The sequence below is a fragment of the Heteronotia binoei genome, chromosome 6 (assembly GCF_032191835.1).
Source record: "Heteronotia binoei isolate CCM8104 ecotype False Entrance Well chromosome 6, APGP_CSIRO_Hbin_v1, whole genome shotgun sequence".
In the NCBI taxonomy this organism is placed as follows: Eukaryota; Metazoa; Chordata; class Lepidosauria; order Squamata; family Gekkonidae; genus Heteronotia; species Heteronotia binoei.
In genome coordinates this window covers 91915057-91939470 of record NC_083228.1, presented here as the reverse complement: position 1 = coordinate 91939470, position 24414 = coordinate 91915057, and the positions used below count along the sequence as shown (strand labels likewise).

Sequence of the window (24414 nt, the reverse complement as noted above, 5' to 3'; positions counted from 1 at the left end):
ATTCTTGATATGATTGGGATTTAACGATGACAGACTTGCTAGATTGGGTCATTTGTACCTTGGAATCTTGATTTTACAGAGGCATTTCTCTTCCTTTCCATCTTGATTATGTAAAGGCACAGATTATTTTAGGTTCTCTGTATGTGTACAGTGGAATGCATTCTCTCCACTTTTCTGTTTTTAAATGTAGCTTAGTGCATTTCTGCGGTTGTGAGCCATGATCACAGGCCAGAACAACTAGGCAAATGTTTCTATCAGTCTCTTAGTCATTACATGGCTACCATACTTTAACCAAACATTGATATACTATTGAACACTTCTAGTTTGAACAAAATGGAAGCTAAGCTCTTGCTGCTGCCACCCTCTCCTTACCTTCCCACACTCAGTTGGTTTCAGTATTTTCCTCCCAGCTTGACTGACTTCGTCCATCTGGTTTGGCAAAAAAAATCTTTAAACATCAGTGTCAAGCATAGGAAACAAGGGGTAGTGGAGGGGAAAACCAGGGAAATAACCCTCACGAATCTCCATTTGTAAATACTTTCACAAACAGCTATTTAACCTTTCCTAGTATTGGGAAAAAATTTAGAAAGAAAGAATCATACATTGATAAAATAAGGCAGTCAAAACTGGGTTTGTGTGCTACTGAAGAATAAACTTGATTGCTATATTCAACTTTGTTATAAATTTTGGAGATCTGAACTCTACACAGAAACTACTAAAAACGCAGGGACATGAGAAGCTGCAGTTGTCACACTGCAAACTCCTCTCTTGAATTCACTTTCTCAGAACAGAAAATGACCCTATTATAATTTCATTATCTACAGAGTTTAGGGCACAGAAAGTGTTCATTAATTGGCTCTGGAATATGACCTGGATCTGGAAAGAAATGTCATCATGATGCGACGTCACCCCAGAGTTGGAAACAATTTGCACAGGGGACTACCTTTTTTTTATCCATTAATTTACTCACAATGGTAGTTTAGCACTCATGCATATTCCTACAATGGACATCCTTTGGATTGGGTGGGGGACTGGGGAAGAATATAGATTTTAAAATTGTATTAGTAGGTGGGCGGTACAGAAAAGGAAAGAAAAGCACAAGTAGTACATGGCACAAATAGCAAAGACTCAAGTTCTTCTGGAGAAGGATGAACATGTAACCACATTTCCTAAAATAGCATAGCTTAGATTATTTAAGTTTTGCCAAGATTCCTTCTTCTCAAGCTGGCTTTCCTCACATTGAACTAGGCAATTTACACTCCACAGGCAAGGTTGATGTTCTCTCACCTTCTCCTCCTGCTTTTAGCCATGTAGCTTATGTAAATTATATATAAGACGATTCACTGTTTTCACAGGTTGCTGCTGTTAGTAATCTAGGTGCTATAGGAATTTATCTTCAATTTTTCTTCAAACAGAAAATCAGAAAATGCAGCACAGGACAGTTAGTTTCACAATCAGCTACCTCCTTGTAACACCAAACTAAATGTTCATTTTGCTAAGTAAAGTAAGAGCTGGAGTCAGGCCAGCTGCTGGCATGTCCCCATGTTATGAACAAGTTTATTCTACCACCAGTAAAAGGTTCCTTTTAAAAAACATTTTGTGATTGGTACATAGTGGCTGCCTCTTTCTGTTATAGCTCTTTTTGTCATCCTGCTAATTCTGACTCATCTTGTTGCTGGCCCAGAGCCCAGCGTAGGCACACTAGCATCAACTTGAGATGAGCCGATTGCATCTTCTGACTCAGTCCACCTTTCAGAAAGATCTGGCTGATGGGATCCCAGAAGTGGCAGAAAGATAACACCTGCCAGATCACCCTAGATGACTCAGGCAAGGAAGCTGTAGTGCATTCTTGCTGCAAGAAGACAAAAACTTTGTGTGCTGTAAATTTTAGATGGGGCAAATCTTCTTCCATGGTTATGCCAATATGCAAGCCAAATTAGTTGGCAAGTTCTTGAGGAATAAAAGTTCTGCATTACTGGAACACATCTGCAAAAACTACTGTCATGATAATCTGTAATTGGATTCAGACATACCTCTAGGGGAATGATGGCCATGGAGAAGCTGCCATAGAGCGATATGGGTTGGGGAGAGAGAGGGCAATAACTAGTGGTTTGTCCTGTGTGAAAGAGAGAGTGGAACTGAATGAATGGACTGTATGTTTTTATTTTTAAAAAGAGTAAGCAACCCTGGTTGATTAATTTTGTTGCATGTGTGATTCCTTGCCCAAATGAAGAGGGTAAAGGTGACTGTGCAAGCAGGGAGTTATTTCTGACCCATGGGGTGACATCACATCATGATGTTTTCTTAGCAGACTTTTTGTTATAGGGTGGTTTGCCATTGCCTTTCCCACACTGGATCAGTATGGCAGCCTGTCATTGAAAATCAAGTAGGCAAAGATGAAGTTTATGACTCTTGCAATATGCCCACAGTGGGTTCTGCTGAATATTATCTGGCATCCAGACTTATGTTTCTATAGGTGCAAGGATTTCTACCCATGGAGCTCAGTTTTCTTGCCTCCCTCCTACTGAAGGAGCCTCAGACACCCCCAAAGTCCTGTTCTCTGGGCAGAAATCCCTGTGCCCAAGAAAATGCTGGTCTGGATCTTAGTCATTGTCCATTGCTGAAGGCATTCCGACAGGCTGCAATTTCTCCTCTGTGGCAAATGTTAGCCTGTGGAGATGTTGCATCCATTGCAAGTCTGTATGTTTACAGGAAGTGTTTTATTTTTCTGACTTTCTATAGGAGGTCTGAGGCATCATGGAAGTTGGTCCTTTGCATAGCAAAGGAGATGAGGAATATTTTCATGCATCCCATACACTGAAGGCTGATGGTATGTTGAGATATACTAGATCTATTTCTACACACCTTTTAAAAATACATAAGGAAAGAAAGCCCCCAATCAAAGAGCAGGAAGGATGCAGTTATTATCCAGGAATTTCTCACCTTTTATTATATCATTCAGCTCAAGGCTCAGACTTATGTGGAACTCTGGGTTTCCTTCTTCAATAATTATTTATTAACAAAGCAACTCTGAGACCATGTGGTCTCAACAGAAGAGAAGGGCTTCTTAACATTCTGCTCATATTTCAGTTCCAGTACCCAAACTGTTTTCTCAAGTGTTAGAAGAGGCCTATAGGACAGCTACAGTGATCCTAGACTATCTCCTTTCCAGAGAAATATCACTTAGGAAGGATGATTGGAGTTGAAACAGGGAAAGTTTAAGCATCCTCTCCGTCCTCTGCTCTATGTACCCTTCGTTCCCCTTCCCCAATTCAAAACCTACCCAGGTAACTCAGAGTTTAAACATAACACATTCAGGGTGTGTTCATACTACACTAAATAATGCATTTTGGAATTGGATTTTTACTGTGTAAGAACAGCAAAAATCCAGTTGCAAAATGCATTATTTAGTGTAGTGTGAACACACCCTCAGAGAGATCCATGTTGGTCTGAAGCAACAGAACAAAGTTAGAGTCCAGTGGCATTTTTAAGACCAACAAAGTTTTATTCAGAGCATGAGCTTTCATGTGGGACCATAATACTATGCAACATATTAGATTAGATTTCTCTGACAGAACACTTCTAAGAAAAATATGTTTGTTTAAGCCCAGCTTGAGAGGAGACCAGTGGAACATGACAACAGACTCTAAATTATGACTCTTTAGAATTAATAAACATCAGTCTCCGATTCTGACATATTTGTAATTCTGAGTGATCTCCATCCCTCACCTGAAGATCAGCAACAGTGATTCCCCAGGAGGAAGTGGCTGGTCTGGAGGGTGAAGTCTATGTCATTGTATCTCTCTGAGGTCCCACCCCTCTTCAAACCCCACCTTTTCCATGCTCCACCCATCAAATCTCCAGGAATTTTTCAACATGGAGTTGGCAACCCTATGTCCTTCTCAGTAGCAGTAGCAGCATTAGCAATGCTATTACACAGGTCCAGAGGTTTGGGCTGGACATTGATGAATCAGTTAGGACACCTGTTCAACTGTCTGCAGTCTCCATTAACTGATTTTTACCTCATAACACAGAGCTCCACACCTGACCAATCTGAGAGAGGGGGATACTTCAGCTGACTGCAATCTCCATTAACTGATTGCCACCTCAAAACACCTAAGCCAGTGCTAGAGGAAGGGTGGGCTAACAATTGAATAAAATAAAACAAAATAAAATAAAATAAAATAAAATAAAATAAAATAAACATAGAGCTCCACACCTAACGAATCAGGGTGGGGGCGGGGTAGAAGCAGGCAGCAGGCTGCTAGGCATATAGCAAAGCTTTACCTCATTGGGAAAACATATTTTACCCCTTTTTACCCGCTTAGGGGTTGAATTTCTAAAAATCCCTTCTTAGTGGGTATTGATGTCATGGAAGGAATGCATTCCCCGAGTTTTGGGTTTCTAGGTCCAGGGATTTGGGCTGGGTGTTTATGATCTGTCAGGACACTTGTTTTTATAGATAGACAAAAACCTTAGTAAAGACTGTGTGGCAGTTCACATATGACTTACAGCAGCTCACATATAACTTACATATCTAAACAGAGTATTTCATGCTGCAGACATAGAAGCATGAACCTGATTATTATCCCTGGCCACTGCTGGGGACAAAGTTTACAGTGGGGAAAACAACATTTAGAAACACTGGTATTGTTCACAGCTGATGATGGCTATGGGTAAGTTTGTCCTTTAAAGCTTGGGTACTTTTCCACTTTGGTCTAACAAGTAACATGTGGATCTAATCTTTATTAATGCCCTGAAATTTGCATACATGAGCCTATTACCAAAGCCACCTGACTTTCATTAATTTTCCCAAAAATGTTTGAGGTATTTTTAAGTCAACAGGATACAGAGCAGTTAAAAATGTAAACAACAAACACCATCAAAAATATGTCTGCACAGAAAAGCAAAAAGCATGATATTTTTGTGAAGGTACAGCCACCTTGGCAGTGACACAGACTGCTTTTTGTGATGTCTGTGCTCATCGGAGGTAGAATTGGACAACATTTCACATTAGATGCTTCTACCTAAGATAGTCATTTTGAATATCATAGATGTTTAATTAACAGGAATTGCAACCCTGGGTGTTTCTGAAGTGTAAGCAGAACCACCCATTATAGTGGCTGTGGCACATACCCATGTTACCCAAGTGCTCCTTGCAGAAAACACAACATGTGGGTGACAAGGATGATTGTGCATGCATCCATAAGCCCCCATCCTCACATGACCAGGAGCCACAGCCTTATTAAATTAAAGTATATAGCTATTAAAAGATGCTTTTACATGTGTATGATATCCACATATTATATGTTCATTTTGGGGAAACACTGATGTTTCACACAACAGTTATAATATGTGAAGTTGGCTTAACCTGTCTGGATTCAAACTGGCACAAATACATAAACTGTAGTTTTATGCAGAATGTTTCAATACACTTGAAAAGTCTCTCTTTTGGGTGCATTGTATCTTTTTCACTGTGCCTGCATAATTACATATTATGGACTCAATTAAAGTTGTATCAGTTATCTGTTAGGATGGTAATAGGGCAGTTTAGTTTGTCAGTTTATAGCCTTTATTCTGCCACTCTGATCCTCAGGTGTCTGAAAAGAAATTCCTCTTTTCCCTTGATGCAAGAGGTATCTGTAGTGCTATGGAAAGAAAAGAAGAGCAGGACAAAGAGAGAAACAGATCAAAGAAAGACAAATGGGTCATTACTTGAAAAGATTGAAAAGGAAAACAAATTGATGCCACTGCTGCCTTTCTTTAGTGGGGCTTTTTTAGGGCAACACAATGTGGTAAAGATTGTGACCACAATGAAAGAATAAATACTAACCTTCCTTCTTTACTGATGCAGGGTGGCTTCCCCCTTTAAAAAAACCTCCCTGTTACCTTGGTAACTAGATTCCAAAATGTATTGCTTTCACTGTTACACATCCAAATGTCAGCTTTGGTGAGAAATTTCATAAGTAATGTGGAATAGGTAGACTATTGGTTAATTGCACATTAATTTGAACCTATGGACAAAACTTCCATAGATGAGCATATTCATTAAGATTCTAGGATAATTAAGCAAGAATTGTAATTAGGGGATCAAACTGAACTTTTATTTTCTCCTGAACTGGAATGGAATCTTGACCTTCTTCTGGAAGTCTCTGTTGAATTTGAGTTTGAACAGACAAGCAAAAAAACTGAGGTTAAACTTCAGAACTGGATTCAGTCAAAATCACTTGATGTAGTATATGTTGTCTCCAACAGAACCAGGTCAACACATTAAATAAAATTAATACTGTGGAGTATGTATACATTTTGGGTTTATCTGTTCCAGGCTTCTGTGCTCTGCTGTCTTTCAGAAGAAAGCCAGTACAGTAGAAAGCGATCCTGGGGTGGTCAGGCAGTGTGCACCCCGCTGTTGGGAGAGGAAAGGGTTATGTACACTCTGGAGGAGTGGTCAGACTGCTCAAGCACTTGAGAGGCACTTCCCAGGTGCTCCCTGGCTGTTCAGACAGCCGGGAAAGACTGCAGGGAAGAGCTTGGGAGATTTTTATGCCACTCTAGAGATGCTGGGGGATGAGGTGAGTATGGGAGTGGGACGCTTGACAGATGTGCGCATCTGAACTTTGATTTTTAATCTGTCTGGGGGTTATCCCTGTGTCGGTTCTAACTGGCCATCTGGACCTAGCTGTCAAGTCTAATACTGTTTGCCTTGTTTAAAATTTTGGTTATCCTAATGCTATTGCCTTGCTTGCTAGATTTCTCATCCTGTTGATTGTGTTGAATTCTACCACATAATAGACCTTGAGTTTCAATTAGACTATAAATGAAGTAAATAAATTAACCAAAAGTGGCCTAGACTGGAACAGGTGATTCTGGATTAGGGTTTCCAGATCCCCCTTGGCCACTGGCAGAGGATGGGGGAAGAGCTGCTAGATGCAGGCCAGGAATTTCCTGGAGATTTGGGGATGGAGCCTGGGGAGGACAGGGATCTCAGTGGGGTGCAATGCCTGAGAGTCTCCACCCTCCAAAGCATCCCTTTTCCTCAGGGGAATTGATCTCTGTAGTCTGGAGATAAACTGTAATTCCAGGGGATCCCCAGGTTCCATTTGAAGGTTGGTATCTCTACTCAGGACTGAAATATAATGAGAAATTAAAGCTGTTGTGATTTCCATGTCCAATGTGGTTGTGCATGGGTTGCAGGCACCATTTAGATTGCTCTTGGGACATCATTATGACAAGGACACAACACCCTCCGTTGTTACCAGGCTTCCCCCTTTTATTTGAGTTAATGGAGCTGTCAGCTTCAGTGCCATACCATACCTGTCCAGGACTAATTCTTTGATTGATGATGAACACAAGCAGGGCTGGTACCCATGCTCCCAGAAAAAATGCCATTTTGCTGAGATCTTTTCAAAAAATATTATTGGTTGTTGAGTCTTTTATGTTGAAGTACTTGTCTATCTCTTTATTCTTGATAAATTCAAAAGCAGTAGCTGTTACTTGCTCATAAGATAACTATTCTGCTGAAATGCAACCTTTGGGAGCATTGCATGTGATTAAAAAGAGGATTTGACACAGATGGCACAGATACAGTTCTATAGTTGAATAGTATCCTGTTGTTTGGAGTAAGCTTTACTACTGAACAAGAGGTAAATCCCACCTAGCATAGGAAAATTCATCCCTGCTGATGGGGTGGGGGATGACAGTCATGAAGAAGTATCTCAGTTTATTTATGAAGCAACGTGTAAATCCTCTTGTAAGCTGCTTTTCTCACAGCACACCAACATGTGTTTGTTAGCATTTGGTCTTACTACAGTCACTGTATGCTCAATGCAGAATTATTGCAGTCCTGGCAGCCAGTTGATATACTCCATACTACGCAGATGGCAATCACCCTCAGTAATAAGTTGCAGGCAGGCATCCAGAAGAATAATCAACCTGCAGTTAAAGAATAGATTTTCATTACAGTGGCATATAGACACAAAACAGAGACTGATAATCTGTATGCTGAACGAATCTTGGTGATCTCCTAGTGACTGGTCTGGCTTTGCTTCTTTATTTCTCAAAATAGAAGGTGAAGCATCTCAGAAAGGCACCAGCAGTTGCTGCTGGGGCTCCACCTAGCAATATAGTTTTCAACCCAGGAATGGGACGAAGAACCTTCTTGGAAATCTTTTTCTTCCCTGTTTTTTCATTTCTCTGTGTGTCACAATCCTAGTGAACTAGATTTTTATAAGGAGTGTTGCATACTGTTGTTACTATTAGATGCATCACCAGCCTTTCTTACCTTTGCAAAACAGTTTTTTAATCTTTAACCATTATATATTTTGCTATTCTCACACATCTCTTTATTTCTCATACAATTGGTTTAATTACATTTTATTAAAAGCTGATTCAAGATTTTATTTTATTTTATTTTGGTCCTCCAGAACACACCAGTGTATCTTCTACACTAGGAGTCCCTCTGTCTTCAGGCTGGATGCCATACAATTCTAAAAGATAAATTAAATCAGGCCTGGGAGCAAAAAATTAGATGGGTTTTAAGTCAAGATATTACATGTAGCCCATTGGGGCCATTTAGTAAAGGTCATGGGGAGGCTCATTTCTTCTGCCAACCAAGGTTGGTTGTTTTCCTGCAAGTAGGAGTGCAGGGGATAAAAGTGCTGGAAACTCTTCATCTTCCAGTCATCTCACAGAGCACTGACTGGATTCCCATTCTACTCCCTTCTGCTCCTTTGATGACTTCTCCTTAGCCTTGGCCACAACCACCAGGCTGTGGGGTCAGGATTTGAAGCCAGAGAAGCCACTGGAGGAAAGCAAGGATGGTGATTGCTGCAGGGAGCATAAAGTAGCCCTGGTGGATGAAGATCACTTCCAGCATTCAGTCTCTGCCCTTCCTGTTGGCAGAAGAAAAAAAAGATTAAAGTGTATGGTTTCCTGAACCAGATTCTGGAAGGAGGAAGGAAGGAGAGTAGTGGGCTAGTCAGCTCCATCTGAAAACAGTGAATATAGCTCAGCTTCTTGTTTCTGACAGAAGAGGGGAGGAATGGACAAATTAATCCCCTATATGTTTATCAAGTGTTTTTGGCTATACCAAAGATGGTCCAGAACATTTTCTGCATTTACTTTAGCAGGAATGAGATCATAATATTTCCCTTTTCAAGCTTCCAAGGGAGTTTTGATAGACATGCTGTTTATCTGTGATTAAAGTTTGAACAGAAACTTAATAAAGAAATTGTCACCACTCCCAAACAAATGGGTGATCTACTGGAGAGACTGAAAAAAACATGTACATATTGAGAGCCTGTTGGATTTGGGCATATGATTTTTGCCAACAACTTCATATTACAGGGAGAGAGATGGGGAAAGGGGTAGAACTCACCTGAAACGATTTTATCTTTCTAAAACATAAGCTGTTTTGATGATATTTTGGCTGCACTATTTTATCACTATTTATCTGTGATCTGATGCTGTGGAGAAGAATGATTCACATAGATGGTGTTTTCTTGGTCTGTCATTGTGGGGGAGATATCTGCCCTGTAGGAAGAGGATTTGTGTGGAGGAAGGGTTTTTGTTTCTGTTCTGTTGAGGCACAGGGATTTCCTTAACAGGTCTAGGCAGTACTTTATGCCCCTCTGCAGGAGGAATTTGTAAGGGATGGTTCAGAAAAGACAGTGAGTCACAGCAGCGTGGGAGTGAGGAATCATTAGGAACCATCAGACCAGTGGGTGTCAGGAAGACTAACTGGCCCATGTTCAGCCACTAGGACTGATTGGATCTGTCAGAGTTCTCTGAGGTGATGTTTGTATAAAAACAAGTTTGTGGCAGGCAAAGACTTGTTTCATGTTTTAGAATGGAAACAAATATGTGATAAATTGTTTAGAGAATTTACCAAATTTACATGTTTGAGAGAGAGAGAGAGAATCGTTTAGCAGTTGAAGCACTGGATTTGCATGAGACCTGGGTGTTGGGGAGGGGCTAAATGATATAATATCTGCTTTGTATGTAGAATGTCCCAGGTTCAATCCCCAATATCTCCAGTTTAAAGGATCAGAGGCATTAAAGACCTCTGCCTGAGACCCTGGAAAGTTGCTGCCTGTCAGACTAACCAATCACTCCCTACCACTATTCATTCTTATCCTGTGTATTCATGTGTATAGGCTGAGATATTACATTATGTGTGTGTATTTTTTCCTTAGACATACATCCTACAGGGTTAATCAAAACAATACACTTTTGTTTATAAGAACAAAACACTGATGAAAGTAAAGTCTAAGAAACAACCTTTCACTTCCATTGAACTTTTGAACTAAGGTCCTGTATCTACAACTGGGACCCTTTAGTTCCAAATTTACTTTTTTCAGTCTGTTCTAAGCAGCTCTTCTATAAAGTTCCCCTCAGCCAGAAAATCCTCTTTTCACCTCAGCGCTCAAGCTGTCCTCCTCTTGTCTGCTGCTAACCCCCTACTTGCCCTCCTTTCAACTGCTCTTTCCAAGTCTCTTAGCTCTCAACATTCCGTCAACTCTCATGGGCTGCTCTTAGGGAGAGGCTTAACCTAGCCTGTCCATCACACAGCACAATGGCTGCAGCAACACAGCAGATCCCAGGGAGGCTATGGAAACTCTGAACAGGTATCTGGAGGCAGTTTTGGGATGGATGAGGCTTCCAAAGCTGAATATCAACAAAACAGAGGCTCTACTGGAGAGGGAGGAAGGTTTGACCAAGGTACTGAGATGTCTCCTGTTCTGGATAGAGTTGGACTCCCCCTAAAGAAGCAGGTTCATAGCTTGGAGTTGCTGCCAGACCCTGGCTTCCTGTTGGATAAACTGGTAGAAGCAGTGGCCAGGGCTGCCTTTCACCAGTTTCAGCTTTCCATTGTGATGCATGCCCTAGTAACGTTTAGATTAGGCCGCTGCAATGTATTCTACATGGGGCTGACATTGAAGAGTATCCAAAAGCTACAGTTGGTACAGAATGCTGCAGCCAGAATGTTAACTGAAGTGGGTCAGAGGGACCATATCATTTGTCTTATTCTACCTACAATGGCTCTCAATTTGCTGCCAGGACTAATTCAGCTTTTAAGCTTATATAGTGGGGGGCCAGCCTAATTTAAAAGCCACCGGCTCCCATAAAAACCTACAGAACTACTCCACTCATCCGACACCCTGCTTCAGATACCCCTACCATCTGAGGCTAGTCAGGTACAACCTGAGAAAGGGCCTTCTCAGTCAAAGCACCAAAACTCTGGAACTCCCTCCCCAGGGAGATTTCTCTCTGTCTCTGTCTCTCTCTCTCTCTCTCGTTGTCTTTCATTGGCTGGGGGAAACATTTGTGTTGTATTTCACATTCCTTCACTAACTCCTCCTGGCCTTCCTTCCAGTCTGTGTGTCACTGTGTTTAGGCACTTGTATGTCTTACTTTTAAAAAACATTTTATATTACTTTATCTTTATTTTAAACACTGTTATTTTAAACACTTTATTTTAAACACATGTTTTGAGTTTACACCAACTTGGGGAGCCTAAGTTGGGTGGAAAAGTAGTATACAAATGTTATAAATAAAATAAAATGAATGAATATAATTTTAACAAGATAGCAATGTGAATATGGAGCAGCAGAATGTACAATAGATATTTCACATGCTATAATTTAATTTAGTTCTAAAATTATATCAGAAGAAATACCTTGTGCTATCTCTTGCACTCGTGGAAAGGAAAAGTAAGGATAAATTGCTTTTACTTAGCTCAAGCAGATGGCAAGAAGTAATTCCGAGTATTTTCATGTGCATGAGGAGGACTGTTGCACCCAGAACTACAAGAAGAGCAATCATGTTGCCCATATATGTGCTGCAGAACAAGCCAAGTGAATGGTATATAGAAGAGAGAATTCCTGCTAAAGCAAGCAGTTGCATTAGTTCACTGTTTTGGGCTTCAATTACAAAAGTAGAAATGGAGCAAAATGAAGCACGCATGGATATAAAAGTAAATGAAAAGAAGATTTGAGTGTTTGTGTGCAAATTATATTTAGTCCAGGTTGATTACATCCTAACATAGATATAAGAGGAAAATGCTAGGAGATGAATTGGTCTTAGGGATCACTAGACCACCAACCTAGACAGGATATGGAAGGCATATGCTGTGTGTGAGAAGGCAGTTCATCCTCTATAGTTTTGCATAGCTGAAACACCAACCAAACTAGCACTTGGATATTTTGTATGCTAGCCAATATATCTGACAAAGGGTGGATCCTGACAAAAATGTCTGCAAATAATTTTTGTCAATTCCCTCTTTCTTTCTGCAAACCTCCAACTCACATCTCATGCTTTTCCTGGCAGTCCCTTGTACCCCAGAAGCCACACTTGTGGAAGATCAGTGGTTAGGCAGGGGAAGTAGAGAAGTTACTGAAAACAGGGACAAGCAGTGGTATTTCCTGGGGAAAAGGAATTAGAGAGTGCTGAGAACCTTTCCCAGTTAACAGGTTACTCTTCAAGCTTAGACCGTTGCCTTTTCCTTTCTCTCAGTTTTTACAATACTTCTCATGTCTACTCTAGTAAAGCAGATCAGGAAGAAGTGGACAGAGACTTCTAGAGAGATGGCATTATTAAATGGCATAGTTGCAACTCTGTTCTTGATGGATGTGGACTTCTGTAGCAACAATGGAAGGCATATGCAAAAAGAGTCTGTAATACTGCTGCGTTTCTAAACTAGGTCAGCACCAACTCCTTCCCTGGGTGGCAGTGGTGCCCCTGGTCCTGGCGCCGGAGGAGCCCCTCTCCAGACCAATGTGACTAGCAATCGAAGGCTTCAGCAGACACAAGCCCAAGTGAATGAGGTAAGTTCTGACAGACTTGACCATGTTTGGGGATTACAAGATTATTATTTAAATAGTCTGTTAAATGCCACTTGTAGGGTACTCGCCTGAGCAGAGTACTCTGTGTTTCACTATTGCATGCCCTTGCCATCAAGCAATACCACTAACATTTTATACTGAGCTCCCACAGTGCAAAAAGTGACAGGCAAAAGTTTATGGGAAACTCACCTCAATCATAAGACCTAAATCAATTAAAATAAATTTATGTTCAAAAAGAAAATTCTTGTACCTGTTTCAGTTTTTCCCAAAAGCATTTTTTCTGGACAAAACTACATTTTCCCTAGTAGTTTAAAATTTTCTGGAAAAATCACATATGTAATACAAACACAAAAAATATGAAACCATGAGAGAGAGAGAGAGTTCTTTTGCGTACACTGGGGGAGGAAAGAATGGACAGACTCCCTGACTAATCTTAGAACATACCAAACGGCAGGACTTTTTTTGTAGCAGGAACTCCTTTGCATATTAGGCCACAAACCCCGATGAAATAAGAGCCCTGTAAGCTCTTGGTGGACTGGTTACATCAGGGGTGTGTGGCCTAATATGCAAAAGAGTTCCTGCTCCAAAAAGCCTGCCAGACAGGCAGCAGTGGGACCACCACTTGCAAAACCCGAGCCCAAGGTTCACCCACTGCATCTTTGCTGTTCACTGCCTTCTGTTCGCTTCACCAACCTCCTCCTCATTGCCGCTCACTCACCACCACCATCACTCAGAGAAATGGGTGCAAGTGAGACAGCCAATGTAGCCAGGGCTTTTTTTATAGCAGCAACACACAGGAATCCAGTTTCAGCTGGCTTGGACAGGGCTCTGGCTCAAAAAACGGTCTCCAGCAGAGGGAAAACACTAGGTAGCCACATGCTCCCAGACTATGCGTTCCATCCTCTCTGCCACCTCCAGCCTCCAATGGGCTTGTGAAGAGAGCAAGATACACAGAGCCGCCCATGAGTACCATCTTCCAGAAGCTGGGCCTGCCACTGTCCACTTTGCTGCACATGGCTCTTTCTCTCTGGGTGTGTGTGTGTGTGTGTTTTTTGGGGGGGGCAAACAAGATCTCTCATTGGGATGTGTGAGAACACACATCCATGAAATGCAGGCAGCTGATGGCACTATACTCTTCTGTATCAATATGTAGAAAGTAACCTACTGAACAGGTGATGTCACTTCCAGTGATGTCAGGGGGTATGGCCTAATATGGCCTAAACCCAGCAAATGAGTTCCTGCTGGGTTTTTCCTACCAAAAAAGCCCTGAATGTAGCAATGACTCCTCCCCCATTTTCTCCTTCTCCTCCTCTTCAGTGTTGTCTTCCTGCTGTTGTACCACCTCCTTGCCATACTCTGAGGCCAGATTTAAGCATGATAGAGGTATACCTAAGAGTTTCCCTGTGTGGGTTTCTAAAGATTCAAAGGGGCTATGTGTGCTTAGGCAGTATGCCAGCACAGTATCCACAAAAGCTACGGTTCTTTGGAGAGCATACTGAGCATATGCCATTGCTTTGCATGGGTTGCAACACAATGTAAAGAGAGCCAGTTTGGTGTGATGGTTAAGTGTGTGGACTCTTATCTGGAAGAACTGGGTGATTCCCCACTCTTCCACTTGCAGCTGCTGGAATGGCCTTGGGTCAGTCATAGCTCTCACAAGAGTTGTCCTTGAAAGGCAACTTCTGGCAGAGCTCTCTCAGCCCCACCTACCTAACAGGGTGTCTGTTGTGGGGGAAGAAGATATAGGAGATTGTAAGCCACTCTGAGACTCTGATTCAGAGAGAAGGGTGGGGTATAAATCTGCAGTCTTTTTCTTCATAAATGAGACTTGGTTTAGACATGATACGGTTGTTCAAGGAAGCTGTTTGCCTTGCCAACTTCAGGTTTCATTCAGAGGCAAGGAAGAGAGAGTGACAGCCACTATACATTTTGCACATGTGCACAAGAATCAGTTTCCACTGGTCTCCTCCAGCCCAGTGAACATGCACGTGCAATGCATACATGCACAATACAAATATATATTGCTGGGTGGTCCATGCAGCACCCTTCCTAACTGGCTGCTGTTGCAGGAGGGAACCATGTGAGACAATTGGATCCATTGATGTCCCACACTCCAGCTCGAAGAGAGCTTGGAGGAGGGCAGGGAGTAGCCCCAGGACTCAGATTCAGTGGGAACTCACAGGAGCACAGCACCTGAACCTTTCTGAGAGTTCCACCTCCTTGTCCATTGAATAGTATGTGCAGCTGCATAACAATTCCTGGATGAGCTCCACCACCTATTTTTCTACAAAATGACCACTGAGTAGCCCCAATCCTCAGAGAGACACAGGCCTGCTGCATTTGGGCTGGACTGTGTCCTGATGCAGGCAGGGGGTAGTATGCAGCTTCCCAGCCCCTCATGACCCATGGTGTGTGTGGGGGGGGGGGAGGCTACACAAATATGCCTGACCTCATGTTCAGTAAAACCTCACCCACTTCTCAGCTGGGTGGCAAATGAGGTGACAGGAAAGAGCTACAAGGGATCATGGGGATCACTCTCTGTCTATCAGTCAGTCCAGAATGGAGGGAGGCAGGACAAAGATACTCAATGACAGGTGATGGAGAAGTTGTACCCACATACCAGGATGTCATTTGGGGGACAGGAGACGCTACAGAGCATGTGCAGCCTGCAGGGCTGCCTTAAAAGAAGGTGGAAAGCAGCCAATGAAGCGATACCATTAACTCTCCCCTAGGCTGAGGAAAGATGCTGGGGAGAGGAGAAGGACCAGAGTGTTACCAAACCCCCATCACTCTCAGTATAGAGCTCAAAGGAGGTTGAGGACAGCCTGAAAGTCACAGGAGAGCAGAACATACAACCTGCTGCTTCCCCATATATCTGTTTATATTGTGTTAGTAAAATAAATTTATGAAGGTGAGGGAATTGATGGAGAAGGGGAAATGAGTTTTTTTTCTTTCATGTTTGGCAAGAAGCTGACCAGGAAAAAAGGCTGGGCTTGTTTTTGGTTTTTTATTGTATGATTAGCTGGCAACACCAGGTGGTGACCTAGCACTTCCTTTCTGCTGCTGCTTCACAGGGTGGCACAGGTCAAAATGAAGCAACATTTACAAATCTCTCAGTCATACAACAAATGCTGGGGAAATGTAATATGCTAGCAACAGAAACAGTGTTTTTGCAGGAGTGCGTCTGGTTCCTGTGCAGTAAATATGTATCAGAGGAAACAAGATCCATCTAGAAAGACTGTTATAATGCAATGCCATACTAAACATACCCTTTAGGTGGCACCAAACACCATAAAAGCCCACTACTGTGAATAAAGTCCAGAGGCTTAGCCATTTTGTTAGCCTATTGTAACAAAAGCAACAAGACTGTGACACCAATTAAAAAAAAATGTGCAACAATAAAATTGTTAATGTGCCGCAGGACTTATTGTTGTCATTACAGTATAATAAATGGAGCTGAACCAAAGGAGGAAGGTAGTTTTGGTGATTTCATTTTTGCTTCCCTGAAAAACTTTTTTTTTGGGAGGAAATGTTCAGTGTCTCCCAAAAGTGCTACTTTTGTATTAAGGCTCTCATATGTGAATATTCATTGGAGCCCTCCTAACTATGGCTTAGACAGGAAGGTGTCATGGGAACCATATAGCCTGGTGCCTTTTACAAGAGTCTAATGCCATGACCAAGAATTCTTATTTCAAACTCAGCTGCAAAAACATGATTTTGTCTATAAATATTCATCCATTACACTGTTGTATTTCAAATAACTGGAAACAAGGCAGTCCTTCAGAAGTCCTCATGTCAGTCAGTTTATTACAATAATGAGAAATAACTGGTTCTTAAGGAGAGAGGAAATTACAGGAATTACAGGAAGGAATCACAACACAGGGTTGAGGCTCTACGTACCGGTCTGTCTGTCTGTCTGACAGTGGTCGTTTATTTTTATACACTTTTCTTTACACAATCATTTACTAAAAGCAAGCAGAACACAGAGACCGATGTTTACCTTAGCTCTACCACAAATGTGTATTCCAGGAAGGAGGTGAAAGGTAACATTCTAAGAGCATCAGCACTCTTGCATAAGGGCAAAATACACAAAGTCTTAAGACTGCCTTCTAAGTCTATAGATGAATTCAGGCCGAAGCTGGTATGCCAAACCTCTGACCTTTCCTTCACAGAAAGACATATGTTAAGTATTTCATTGTCTAAGAACATTTGACCTGTAGTTGGAAAAAACGCAGACTGCTGAATCAAATATGATAACTTCAGTGTTTATCTGAGTCTTTCAGTGTGATTATCTCAATTATCATACCAGTAGTTGAAAAAACATGTTTTTTGCTGTCACAGCTGACTTATGGCAACCCCAAAAGTTTTCCAAGGCAAAGAACATTCAGAGGTGGTTTGCCGTTGTCTGTTTCTGTGTCATGACCCTGGTATTCCAGAGTAGTCTCCCATCCAAATACTAGCCAGGACTGACTCTGCTTCGTTTCCAAGATCTGATGAGATCAGGCTAGCCTGGCAAAATTTTATTCTCTTTAAGAAAGGAAGGACAATACAGCCTGATTACCTCAGTAATGGGAACATATGCCTTTCTGTCTCAGTGAGGTCATTTGTCCTCACTGAGGTCATCATGTAGCCAAACCAAACTGGCTACATGGTCTGTGATTACATGATCTCTTATTGACTTGGATCATGTAGCAAAAGATAATCAGAAATGATGTCAAGTGACAGAAGAGGGGATATTAAAAGAAAAAACAAAATAAAACAGATGTAAAAGTTTGAAATTCTGGATGCTCCACTGAACTTTCACAATGTTTTTAATACATGGTCAGAACGTTTGTGTTCTGTTACTTAAGGCATCGTGAACCAATGTTTTTGCATCTTTTTCTCAGAATGAAGTTCCATCAAGAGTTATTAGCCATTAAGTGTGCTTAGGAATGCATCCTACCATGTAAACACTCAATCCTCTGCTCTCTTGTATAGGTACTTTCTCTTATTGGTAGGTAAGAAAATTGAGTTCAGCACAAATAAATGTGAAACTCTGGCTTCTTACACAAAAATTATCTGTGCAGTCATTTTTCCCATTTATGCATTTGTTTCATGTCTTAATGATAATCCTTGTACTTTTCATTGTTTTACAAACAGAGCCTCTAATTTTTTGGCACATTCATTCCAGGTGGTGGACATAATGCGGGTCAATGTGGATAAAGTACTAGAAAGAGACCAGAAACTTTCAGAGCTTGATAATCGGGCAGATGCATTGCAAGCTGGTGCCTCACAATTTGAAACTAGTGCAGCCAAGCTGAAGAGGAAATACTGGTGGAAAAACTGTAAGGTAAGACTTGCTATTGTGAGAGAAAATCAGCTCCTGTTTCTTAACCCAACTTGGCATGCAAGTGCAAAAATTGCTGTGTATGAGTCAGCTATAGTGAAAATTCTAACTTGACGTATGTAGGTCACTGTCAGGAAATTGCACAGCCCAAGGCTGGAATATAACCTAGTGATCTACTATTGACTGGGTGTAGTTTCAGAGTCCTTTTCAGGCAAGGAAGAGCTTTATGCAAAATTCGTTCCTGCCATTGGAAGGCTATATAAAGCCACTGGACTGGCCTAGGCTGGTATAAATATAGGGTTGCCAATCCCCAGGTGGGGGCAGGGGATCCCCCGGGTTGGAGCCCCCCCCCCCCCCCCGCTTCAGGGTCGTCAGAAAGCGGGGAGAGGGGAGGGAAATGTCTGCTGGGAACTCTGTTATTTCCTATGGAGATTTATTCCCATAGAAAATCATGGAGAATTGATCCACGGGTATCTAGGGCTCTGGGGGGGCTGTTTTTTGGGGGTAGAGGCACCACATTTTCAGTATAGCATCTAGTGCCTCTCCCCAAAATGCCCCCCCCAAAGTTTCAAAAAGATTGGACCAGGGGGTCCAATTCTATGAGCCCCAAAAGAAGGTGCCCCTATCCTTCATTATTTCTTATGGAAGGAAGGCATTTAAAAAGGTATGCTGTCCCTTTAAATGTGATGGCCAGAACTCCCTTTGGAGTTCAATTATGCTTGTCACAGCCTTGATCTTGGCTCCACCCCTAATGTCTCCTGGCTCCACCCCCAAAGTCCCCAGATATTTCTTAAATTGGACTTGGCAACCCTATATAAATACTAGAAACCAAGACTTCTTGCTCTTTCCTTAGTCAATATATTCTGCCTGCTACACTTCAGGTTTCAGCTCCAACAGCAATAGGACCCCAAGGTTGAGGATTACTTGATTTCCACTGAGGTTGAGGTGTAATTATTAAGAGGATGGGATTGTTGGGACTTGGATTCAAGCTGCTGCTGCTCATTTTTGTGGCCTTGGGCCATTTACTATCTCTCCGTCTAACTTACCTTGCAGGTTTGTTATGAGGTGGATGCTATGTAAGCCATCTTGAGTTCCTTGAACTAAAAAATTGGATAAAAATGTAATCAGTAGAAAGACTTCTGGTGTAGCAGCTACAACTCATCCAGGCCCTGACTGCCTTTGAAAAATTACAAAATATCCTTAATGATAAATAAATGCATACCAAAAGGAAGTCCAGGTCTGAGAATGAACAGATCATGACTGTGGCACAGTAGTGAATGGTGGAAGGTACCCACGTGCCTTTCAAGTATACTTTGTTTGTGTGTTCTGGAAAACTTACATGTCTACACTTGGAAGAATGTCAGCTGCCTCTCAAACCACCCAGACAAGAGTAACACTTCTCCATTTTTTTCGCAATTCTCTTTTCAGATGATGATCATCCTGGGTGTAGTATGTGCGGTCATTTTTATCATAATTATAAGTGAGTAACATGCATTTTCATTTTAACTCAGTCTTTCCTTAATTTCAGGACTTTCAGTGAGCTGAATGAAATAATGGCCAAATGTTTACCAAGAGTCCAGTATTGTAAATCCTTTTTTTCTAAGTTGCTTCTAGGGATTGCAAAGGGGTAGCTGTGTTAGCCTGTTGTAGCAAAATAAAATGAAAGTCCAGTGGCACCTTAAAATAGCACTTTAAAGATTAAGAGAATTTAGTTGTTAGACTTTAAGATGCCACTGAGTTTTTGTTTTGGTCTTCTGTAGGGAGACATGAATAAATAATGCCATCTTCAGGGTTGAGGAACAACAGGTTTTGGGGGATGGGGTTTAATGGCTAGATTTTCTGAATAGTAAAGAGGCTCCTTTTCACGACTGAGCAAAATGCTTTCTCAATGACCAGGGTCTAATCTTGGTCTTGTTGAAATCAACAACAAAAGTCCTTCTGACAGCACAGTCATTCATTAAATCAGCTCGTGAATAAAGCCTTTCTGATGTCCCGGGCAAAACAGCTGATGTGGTATCTAATCAAGAAGTACAAGGTATGTTGTGTTTTCACCATAACAACAAGAACTATTCACATACAAGCAAGCAAATGTTGATCTTAGGATCTGAAAATATGTATGTAACATGTACAGTAAGACAGGAGGCTGACATAGTGCAACTATGGCACTGGGTACAGATTTAATTGATGAAGCGCACCTTGTACATTGAAGGTGGCATATTATTGATAATCAGGGCTTGGTTCAAGAAGTCAACACTATCAGCAATTCAACAGGGATATGTCAGCCAAGGATGCTATAGTCACTCTAAAATACCCTAGATAGACCACCATATGAAAGCTGTGTCTGGGTGGCATATAGTTATAACTTCATAAACCTATGGCAGAACTTGAAAGGTTTTGGACAGTGTTTTGCACTGATGAGTCTGGATCTAGTCCCGGCTGGATCTTGACCATCTGCTTACATGTGGCCATTTTAGTATGCACAGTGCTTTCAATAAGAGCACTCATGATCTCAGAAATGTAATGGCTATTCTTGCATAAATGGACAGCTCACACTAAAGTTTCTCATGCATTTATGTACCTGTATTGTTTATTTAGGTCATTTATATTCTGCTGTTCTGTGCCAAGCTTGACCATATTGGCTCACAACCAGGGCTTTTTTTTTTTTAGCAGGAACACACAGGAACGCAGTTCCAGCTGTCTTGGCATCAGGGAGCGTGGCCTAATATGCAAATGAGCTCCCACTGGGCTTTTTCTACAAAAAGCCCTGTATCAAATGATGGTGATGTCAGCGGGTGTAGCCTAATATGCAAATAAGTTCCTGCAGAGTTTTTTCTACAAAAAAGCCCTGCTTACAACACATAAAACATGAAAGCTAAAAAACCAGTTAGCCAAAAGCTAACAATAAAATAATAACTATTTTAAAAGCTGAAAAATCAAGGAGAGAATTAATTGTCAGGATCTTCAGGAAACCAAACAAAGAGAAGACAGTTCCACAGCCTGAGGACAGCCGCAGTGAAGTTCTTGGGGTCCTTCCTACAAGTATTTCAGAGCCCATGGCAAAGTCCATTTGGGCAATTCCAAAATACTGAGAGGAACATAGGGAACTGACAGGCACATATATTGTATATGATTACTGGATAAACCAATAACAGTTTGTTTATGGGAGCCATCTATCACTTGAGACTTGAGTGCCTTTTCTATTAGTGGGCCTGTTAAAATAATTTCTTTCTTTTTTTGTTATTTGCTTTAAGTAATGGTTGAGGTGTGTGTTCTGATGCTTCACAGTCTTTGAGCCAATAGGGATTATAGTGTACAAGCTCCATGCTTGCCCCCAGCAGACATTGGTGTTTGGGAGGCACACTTTGTGGAGAAGGTGTGGATCTGGCCTAGGGTGGCAGTCTAGCTGCTGATTGGCAACTGTCAATTTTTTTAAAAAAAATAATTGTGTTCTCTTGCCTCTTTTTACTGGATGTGAAGACCCAGGAGAACACAGTCAACAACAATACCTGTGACAGAGCTTCATGACTCAAGAGGAGACAAAGCTGTCTTAGGTGGTTTGGTTGCTATCAAATGATAATTGAGAAATATTAGGAAAAGTTTTCTTGATGGGGCAGGGGAACATGGTGAAACTTTGGGAAGCACTGGAAATCTGGCTAGAAAATGCGTTTCTTGAAGTAAATTCATTGATGAGGTATTACTTTTGGAGCAACTGGATGCTTTGGGATAAATCGATTGAAGGGGAAGTTATTTTCAGGATTTACTATTTTAGGCTCAGACTCTGTCTTATTCTCCATGTTTTGAGGCAAGTGTCCAAGGAGTCCAACATTCTTTCTATTTCCAAAAGTAAACAACAAAATGTCTTTTACATTCAGAACAGTAAGATGAAAACTTACCTAAACCCATGAACCCGTGATTTGTCTTTTGTATCTGAGATGTACTGCCTCTGAACTTGAAGGTTCACATTTAACTATCAAGGCTGATAGGAGAGGCTTCCATTGGCAAAGGACTCGCATGGCTCTTTTTCTAGTAGGAGCTCCTTTGCATATTAGGCCACACCCCACTGATGTAGCCAATCCTCCTGGAGTTCACAGTAGGCCCTATACTAAGAGCCCTCTAAGCTCTTGGAGGATTGGCTACATCGGGGGGCGTGGCCTAATATGCAGACGAGCTCCTGCTAGAAAAAGAGCCCTGCATGGTTGAAATGGAAGAGGTTTGGGTGGAGCCAAGGGAAGGTGTGGGAGAAGTTGTTTTGTAATAGGGGAGAACCGCACAGCTTCAGATTGCTGCTGAGATGGGCTTCCTGGGTGAATGAGTGGCCACTCATGTGCACAGCTTAGAGGGAACACTTCCCCCCACTTTTCTAGTAGACTGTAAAATATTGAGGTTTTGGTACTACAGAGTTAGATAAAAAAAAAAAAAATGGGTTTTACAGACATGTTAAATATTTGTAAGATTTTTTTAATTCTAAGGCCTGTTTGGTGATGGGAGCAAAATTGCCTAGCAAAAATGTTGCTTTGCCTGAGAAATTTTAAAAGGAAACTCTGGTAGGATTCTGGTGGAGACAATTTAGTTATCCTACAGGACTTGGTGTAAATGACTCTTCAGACTCCCAAGAGTCTTCTTGAGTCTTTTGCTCAAGTACTTGTTGATGCAATGTAACCAAGGTGTGGATGTATTTGGAAACCTGCTGATTCCTCTGGCTGCAATATAGACTGTCAACTGTCTTTTCCTTCTTTCTTCCAGTTTATTTCTGCACCTGAACCACTGAGGACAAAAGGTTTTGTGTCTTTGTTCAAGTGACCTGTTTTCTGATAATCTTTCCCAATGAAACTTGCTTTTTAATTCCTCATATCTTGAGGGCTGTGAGCCTGCAACCGTATGTAAGAATTCCATGTAGTGTATTTTGGTATTATGTTGTTTCTATAAGAAACTGGGCCAGATGAATACTGCCAACTAGTTCCACATGTTAGTCTATCACTGTGTCTTAAAATGTGCCCATGCTGACCTTCAAAAACTGTCATTTTTGAAAAACAACCATCTTGAAATTTTCTAAGTTGTATAGAACTCGTGTTTCAAGGGAACATCAGATAGGCTTCAGCAGACAATTAAGAGGCCATAATCTTCAACTGTAGAATCCTGTACTTAGGTCACAAAATCTACCTGTATCAATTAGAGGGTGAGCTTCAAGAAAGCTGAGTTTCCACTAAGCACAGGAAGGTCACAGGACTTGCAGGACTATCAGACGTTCTGTAAGCGAGTCCACTTTTATATCCACAACCTACAAAACAGTTACATCCAGAGCTTTTTTTGAGCAGGAATGCACAGGAATGCAGTTCTGGCTGACTCGGCATCAGGGGGTGTGGTCTAATATGCAAACAATTTTTTTCTACAAAAAAGCCCAGCGTGAAGCAAGGGTGACATCAGGGTGTGTGTCCTAAGATGCAAATAAGTTCCTGCTGGGCATTTTCTACAAAAAAAGCCCTGGTTACATCATTAACACTGGAAACATTCATTTTTAAGAAGGGATGCATAAACCAGGGCTGCAATTCTAAAAACACTTTGCTGGGAGTAAGCCCCATTGACTAAAATGGGACTTACTTTCAAGTAGGCCTGCTTAGTGATGGTCTGTAAAGGTAAGAAAACAATGACCATATATGACCAAAGAAGAAGAAAACCTCTGTATTAAAACAAATCCTACTACATTCCTTATGCAATGATAGGCTATAGTAGAGGGGAAAGATGCAATTTTTTAAAGTGCTGAAATTCCATTGAGGTAAAACTCTTGCTTAATTTAAAGCTGTAATCCATGCAATGTCTTAGTATGAAAAACATACCCTGGAGTTTGGATGATTCACGCTGGAATTTTTTTGTTGTGAAATTTGTATGAGTGAGCTTCTGCATTAAACTGGTGTTTGAATAAAGAAAGGGAATGCTATTATGATACTGAGGGGGAAGGGGAACAAGCTGCAACTTATTTTCTGTAATAAAGGTAATCTCCAGCAGATTTTTTATTACTAAATAGCAGCCAAGAAAGCAGAAAATTTTTCTCGGTCCTGGTCCCCCAAGGGTTCATACAACTGAGCAAGTCACCTCAGATTGGGCTGGGTTAGAGTGGTATGAGGGGAGCGGTGCCTGCTTGTTTCACCTGAAGAGACAAGTAGCAGCTGGGAAGGTGAAGTGGAAAACAGATGAGGAAGGGAAGATTCAGAAGGGTCCCAATCTGAACACACACTCACTTCCACCAGT

The 24414-nt window shown here is 41.5% G+C and overlaps 1 protein-coding gene across 1 annotated transcript in view; it reads left to right on the top strand.

The window, feature by feature from the left end:
- LOC132574056 (vesicle-associated membrane protein 2-like) overlaps nt 1–23453 on the top strand; it is a 34083-nt gene extending 10630 nt beyond the window's left edge. Inside the window, exons 2-5 of the mRNA XM_060242165.1 lie at nt 12701–12824; nt 18013–18171; nt 19597–19648; nt 22912–23453. Of these exons, the coding sequence (XP_060098148.1) occupies nt 12701–12824; nt 18013–18171; nt 19597–19648; nt 22912–22928 (352 nt within the window). The 3' untranslated portion in view covers nt 22929–23453. The remainder of the gene's footprint in view (nt 1–12700; nt 12825–18012; nt 18172–19596; nt 19649–22911) is intronic.
- The last annotated feature ends 961 nt before the right edge of the window (nt 23454–24414 follow it).